The 7,053-nt window shown below is 31.8% G+C and overlaps 1 protein-coding gene across 1 annotated transcript; it reads left to right on the top strand.

The window, feature by feature from the left end:
* Nucleotides 1-3,629: 3,629 nt before the first annotated feature.
* Nucleotides 3,630-6,581, top strand: LOC132050791 (transcription factor bHLH100-like). Its single transcript, XM_059442150.1, has 3 exons — nucleotides 3,630-3,935; nucleotides 5,070-5,408; nucleotides 6,334-6,581. The coding sequence occupies exons 1-3, from the start codon at nucleotides 3,639-3,641 to the stop codon at nucleotides 6,445-6,447; spliced, it is 750 nt and encodes a 249-aa protein (XP_059298133.1). The 5' UTR covers nucleotides 3,630-3,638; the 3' UTR covers nucleotides 6,448-6,581.
* Nucleotides 6,582-7,053: the final 472 nt, after the last annotated feature.

Raw genomic sequence — 7,053 nt, 5'->3', positions numbered from 1 at the left:
AACTTCTTAAAACAATCTCCATTTGCTCTACGCAATTGCCATCACTATCGACTATTAAGATGATTGAATAGATACTAAATGTGGGGTGGGGAGATGAAGATTGAGTCTTTGCTTGTTAAGTGCTCATTGTTGAGGGGTATAGTTTAATCTCAATATAAATATATCGTCTCAATAATTAAGAATCATTAGTTAATGACTTACTTACTTCCTGCAATTGATTATCCTAAGCTAACTCAAGAAACTTTTGTCGATTATTTACATTACCTGAACTTCAATTATAAATAGTGTAATATATTGAGTGGAGATAGGTAATCATGATGTGAAAAGAGTAGGAACTTATCGCTATCAATCAATTCAACTAATAAACTGAATTCTTATTTTTAAGTATTTGAAACTCTAAGGGGCCCGTTGACATCACTTGAGAACATTAAAATTTTATATTCAAATTAAACAAGATTATTTTAACACTTAGTATATACACTATTTCTAACATTTAGTCATATGAGTGGGCGTAGGTCAGCTGAAAAGAATAAGGACTTATCATTCGTTATCAAATAAAACTAATTAAAATGTATATTTGTATATAATAGTAAAGTAAATAAGTAATAGTCGAAAGTGATCTAAGGGACACATTTACAACATAAAAGCGACGGTATATTAAAGGAAAGTGTCAAATTTACTCATGTACGTTTCAAAATTAAGTAATATAGTCGTTACTTAAATTTTTGATCTAATATTATCTCGACGTAAAAATATGACACGGCCCTTCGTTAAACTTTGATCTAATATCATCTCGTCGTAAAATAAAAGGTTAGTTTTTTGCTTGTCCTAACCGAGCTCCAAAAGTTGAAAGGTAAATTAAATTTTTTTTGCTTTTAGAGAATTAGGACTCGCGGAGTTCACTCATTCATGCTAGAACTCTATTAACAATAAAAACAAATATGAAATAATTTACTAACATCAAGTGTACGAATGAAACAAAAGTATAAAATTAAACAACCTCGAATAGTACATAATCAAATTTGACATTTTCCCTGCATCAAAACTACTAATGAGATCACGTAAGCATAAATAATTTGTAAAATTGGTGGTCGTAGGTAAACTTAAAATAGAATAGACTTTATGCAACCAATTAAACTAATGACACAGATACACTAGGAATATTATTTAAAATAAAATAGTCTAAACATTTTGAGTGTCCCATTAGAGCAAGTTGATTAATATTGTGAATATTCAAATAAAGGAACGTGCCTCCACGTGGAAAACCCAAAAGGCTCGTGCCCGGATGCTGCAAACCACTCGCCCTCAAGGTGCCCAAAATAATTAAGTATTTTTTTCCGCGGTAAAAATTTATTCACACCTGATATTTATATTAAATTATGTTTATATACGAGAATTAAGTTACAAAATAAGGAAAGAGTAAATTTTGCGTATCCCCAACTTCGACCGTTTCAATATTTGTAGTATTTAAACAATTTGCAAACGTTTGCTAGGAAGTGGTCAAGTTAATTTTGTTTTTACTCCACAAATGAAGAAGGAAAAGAAGAATAAGAAGTAGAGGAGTTTTACTTGAAACTTGCAAATATTAACAAGAAGTTAAAGATTTTCAAAAATTGAATCTTATCTAGAAAAGGCATGCGACAAAGTTCCAAGGGAGATTTTATGGAGGTGCTTCGAGGCTAGTGGTGTACCTATGGCATACACTAGGGCGATCAAGAACATGTATGATGGAGCCAAGATCAGAGTAGGGACAATGGGAGGTCACTAGAGCACTTCCTAGTTGTGATGTTGTTGTACCGGGGGTCAGTCCTTAGCCCGTTTTTATTTGCTCTGGTGATGGATGTTTTGACGCGGCAATTAAATTCAAGGTGAGGTGCCTTGGTTTATGTTATTTGCAGATGACATAGTTTTGATTGAAGAGACTCGCAGCGGAGTTAATGCTAAGCTGAAGGTTTTGAGACAGATCCTTGAATCTAAAGGGTTCAGGTTGAGCAGGACCGAGACAGAGTACTTGGATTGCGAGTTTAGTGGATCGGTGCATGAGGATGGCGTCTTGTACTTCGATTGTCATAGAATTTTGTGCTAGTTACATTTTTTTTTCTAGACTGCTTTGTCATGCTTTATTTAGCATTTTTGCCTTGGGTTCGTTACTTCTATTATTATTATTTTTTCGGACTGTCGTACTTTGCCTTTCTTTGAGCCGATGGTCTATCGGAAACATCCTCTCTATCTCACGGTAGGAGTAAGGTCTGCATAAACTCTACCTCCCCAAACCCTACTTTGTGGGATTACATTGGGTATGTTGTTGTAGTGCTTAAATAATATAGTAAAAATTAGCTACCGGGTAAAATTAGCACTCCTTTAGGTGATCATTGATCCAATCTCCCATACATAATTCAAGCCTTGTATTGTAAAAATTTCCAATGGACTTTATTTATTGCTAAACAATAAAAGATTATCGCTAATTTTATTTAACGATGAAAATCAATAATGAATTATCGAAAAATCATGTTAGCTAAAGATATTTAGCAACATATTAGCATCAAAATCCATAGTTATCTTTTTGTATTTTTGTGATTGTGGGAATATTATTCTCCTAGAGCTCCGGATCCGTGGCATTCTTTTTCCAACTCATCCATAATAGTATTTGACGCGTTAGCTAATCAAAGCAAATTGCTATAGTTTATTCTTTAGCAAATTAGTGAAGAAAATTTAGTACCAACTTAATTTATTCTTTTGCAAAATAAATTAGTGAAGAAAATTTAGTCCTATCAACTTATAATCGCGTACAAGACGTTGACTCTATCTGGATATCCGTATATCCGACATTGATTCCATTGTTGAAGAATAAATTATTTTCCTTTCATTAGATGAAAAGTCTTTTTCAGCTCACAAGAAATTTATTTTCAATAATTCAAAATAATTAACACAAAAAATTATTTTGTTATAATGCTAAGATATTAATTAAGTCCTTGTGTTGATTACAAATATCAAGACTTTAACTTCAATACTTTGACAATATAAATAAATTTCAAAATATTAAATCACTTATATGATAGTCACAACTCCCACGTACGTACCATTCTTAAAATGAGGGACTACTAATATGCTATTTCTATAAGTCAGGGCGGAACTACAATCCAGTAATTTTGCTCAGACCTAGTCTATGTATTAATTAAGTAAACATTCGTAAACATTTTACTGTAAATCCTGTTATTACTATCTATTTACTTGATGCCGTTGTATGCAAGGGCAAAGCTAGTAGAGGGTTACAAGGGGTTTCATGTGAATCCCTTTAGCCGGAATATCACGCTACATATATAAGGTTAATCCTTTTTTTTTTTTTTTTTGTTTTTGTTTTTGTATATACAGTAGAAGTAGTTGATGAGCCACCCTTGACGAAAATCCTTCCGCCATTGACAGTAAAAACTCATAAATTTAAAATCCTGGATCCGCATATGAAACGAGTACATGTAAGTAGTAATTAAAAATATTGATAGTGATAAAAGTACTATACAATTAGTATGAAATGTATTAGTTAAATCTTAAGACTCCTAGTATAAATACACGTTATATGATTGTCACAACACAATCATACATCAAAATTGTTCGAAAATAATAAGCAACATTTAAGCATAATGTTTGGCATTTCTTCTCCATTGTTTTCTAACTTTGGCTTGTGTTTGGCAGATCCCACAATGAACCAAGAACCAAACACAATAGAAGAAACTCCAGAAAATACTAATATTCCTATTCTTCGTTACTCATCATCTAATCCAAGCATGGTACACAGTGAATCAACTAAGAATTTTGATGAGATGAATAATCCAATAGTGAAGAAGCTTAATCACAATGCAAGTGAACGTGATCGGAGAAAAAAAACTAATTCCTTGTATTATTCTCTTCGTTCTTTGCTTCCACCTTCTGATCATAGGGTACAATTCTTTTCTCTCTTTTTTTTTTCCCCTCTTGTTTAACGTTCATCTGATTCTTTTTTGTGTTCAAATTTGAATAAATTAATGGTGAACGTCTCAAATTCCAGAAAGTGATATAAATGCATGAGACTGACATTATTTTCCGAAGAATAATCTTTTTTTTTTTTTTTGTAAGTATAACCATATGGTCGGAACCCGCTGAGAGGATTAATCCAAATTCAAACATGCCTCATAGTATTTATTAAAGGGGGGCACAATGCTCGCCGCTAGGAGATTAGACCTCAGATTAAAAATCAAAGAATCTCATATATCCCACTATACTCCTGCCAGTTAAAAAAAAAAAAAAAAAAAAGGGGAAGAGTAGTATTACATATATAGCTCCTTGTTTGCCTTTAGTCAAAAAGGGAAGGGAAACAATTGGAATATCCATTTTTTTGACAGATTTTGTCGAGATTGCTTTTAACTTGACACATGTTATTCAATGCACAGTCTAATTACCTCCTGGAGGTCTGGACTTGCCTTTTCGATCCTTAGCTAACCAATCTCAACTGACAGAAGTGAGACACACACTACCACGTAAATTTTATTCATGTGGAATTTTTTAAAAATAAAATAAGTTTATAACTTTTTAAATTTATTAAGTGCCCGTTTGGATTGGCTTATAAGTTGCTTATAAGCTGTTTTCAGCTTTTTTGAGTGTTTGGTGGCATTTTAAAGTCATTTTGCTTAAAATAGCTCAAAAAAATAATTGGGCCCATTTGACTTAGCTTATCTAAAGCGACATAAATTTAAAACGAAACTTATAAAGCCAAAAAAAAAAAATAAGTTAATTCAACTTATTTTTTTTAGGCTTATAAGGCTAAACAGCTTATAGGCATAAGCCCATCCAAACAGGCTCTAACTTTTCGGATCATCCATTTCAGACCGAATTTGTAAAACAAAAAATGGCTGAAACTCCATTTACTTATCCCACTTTGTATCCCATGTATTAAAGATAGTGAATGTTTCGATTGGTAGTTGGTACATTTTGACTTGGCATCCTTTATTTCCTTAATTCTTTGTATGTTTATCATATTCTTAACAAGTATCTATATGCTCATGCAAACTAACCCATTTTTTTCTATCTTTTCACAGAAAAAATTAAGCATTCCAGCCACAATAGCAAGAGTGCTAAAATACATACCAGAGTTAAAGAAAGAAGTGGAAAGACTAACACAAAAGAAAGAAGATCTCACATTAAGATGTATCCCCAATAAGCAAACAATAAGAGGAGGAATTCAGAGTTCTTTATCAGTTATTTCAGCAAATAAAGTGGGGGATAGAGAAGTTATGATTCAAATATCTATTTTGAAGAACAATAAAGGTTCATTTGCTGAAGCTATATCAGAATTAGAGGAGGAAGGACTTGTATTACTGAATGCATCTACTTTTGAAACTTTGGAAGATAGAGTTTTCTACAATTTGCATTTTCAGGTAATTAATATGAATAAAATTGATTCTCTTTCTCTTCTTCATCTATCTTCTTGGATTGAATTTAAGTTCTATATATATATATATATATATATATATATTGTGAAAGATGCTTACACTATCAAGTCACATTTGTTTATTGTAGCAAGTAATCTGTCTTAGTTTCAAGATTACAAATTTCATATTTTAAGGAGACTTACTTGTAATTTGTAAATATCCTTTAAGTGATTTGGTAGTGTTATTTTCTTTTACACCAATGATGTATATATTTAAGCTCCTAACTTATTTATATTGTTAGTGTATATAAGTTTAGCTCCTTTTGTAACTTCTTTTGACTCCTTATCATATGTTGAGCACAAATTGCAAAGAGGCTCATAAAAAAATGAATCTTGGGCCTAACTCAACTTTAAAAGTTAGCGTAACAAGTGAGGACTGCCCAAGATCATATAAAAAGTCCAATCTTCCTTTTCACAACAGATGTGGGACTCCAGAAGGAGATTTATAGACTGAACAATATAAAATGAGGCCCAACGGCTGGTAAATAAGGAATTTTGAAGAGCATAACTCTGATACAATAATAAGAAGTGAGAATTGATTGTCCAAGACCATATAAGGAATCCAATCTTCTTCCCACAGCTGATGTGGGACTTAACATATTCCTTTTTCTCAAATTTCATGACAAATATAGTTGAGTAACTTTGGTGCAATAAAGTAAAAGTTCAGTAACTATTTGTAAAATTATCCTGAAAAAGGAGGCATATCAAAGGTTTTTGAGGTTCAAATGTACTAAGGATCGAACGAGATAATCTCATAATTAAGTTTGTCTAGAAATACAGGCTTATCAAATTGTGAACTTCACAATCAATCTCTATGTTACTTATACTATACTGTGTGTGTTGATCTAATTTTATTTTATTACATTGAACAGGTGCAAGGAATATTACCAGTTAACGTTCAAATACTAAGAGACAAGCTCTTATCGTATTATGAGAAGGAAGACAAGTTATTACAACCTTGGATTTTTGGTTCTCTTACTACGTAGAAGCTTCTATGGGAACACATTTTTTTAAAATTTATGTTGTTATATATGGTGAACATCAGATACATGTTCAAGAGATGAGTGACGAGCAAAATATAGGAATAAAAATAAGCTCGTATTCCGTTATAGAAATAGTATAGAAAGATCTCCCACGACTGGGCTTCTCGTTTTTTATGTGTCGATCCCACTGGGACTAGAATTATTATCAGTTATTTTCTCTTTGGCTAAAGTGAAAATATGTGTACACAACGTGTTTTCCTTAAGCCCAAAAATAAGAATTAATGGTGATCTACGTATTAAAAGTTATAAGAAAAGAGTGACATTTGTAACAACAACATATACTCAGTGTAATCCCACAAGATTATAAGCAAAGAGTCGAGTAATTTTAATTTTTTTACCAAAGGAAAAAGGCAAAAAACTTCCTGATTTTGAGATGATTCTTTTATATTTCTCTCCTTAATTAGTACCTGTTATTGAACGTAAATGTTAATTTAATTCGTTCGATATAATCATCTATTTCCTAAAAATCAATTGACCTAAGTCAAATCTTCTTTCGATTAGCTATAGTCTAACGATTGTAGAAGCACATTAAGAGTTCAATCTAAAGTG

Source organism: Lycium ferocissimum, chromosome 3 (assembly GCF_029784015.1).
Source record: "Lycium ferocissimum isolate CSIRO_LF1 chromosome 3, AGI_CSIRO_Lferr_CH_V1, whole genome shotgun sequence".
In the NCBI taxonomy this organism is placed as follows: Eukaryota; Viridiplantae; Streptophyta; class Magnoliopsida; order Solanales; family Solanaceae; genus Lycium; species Lycium ferocissimum.
The sequence above is the reverse complement of the archived record's forward strand: the minus strand, read 5'-3'. Positions and strand labels throughout refer to the sequence as shown.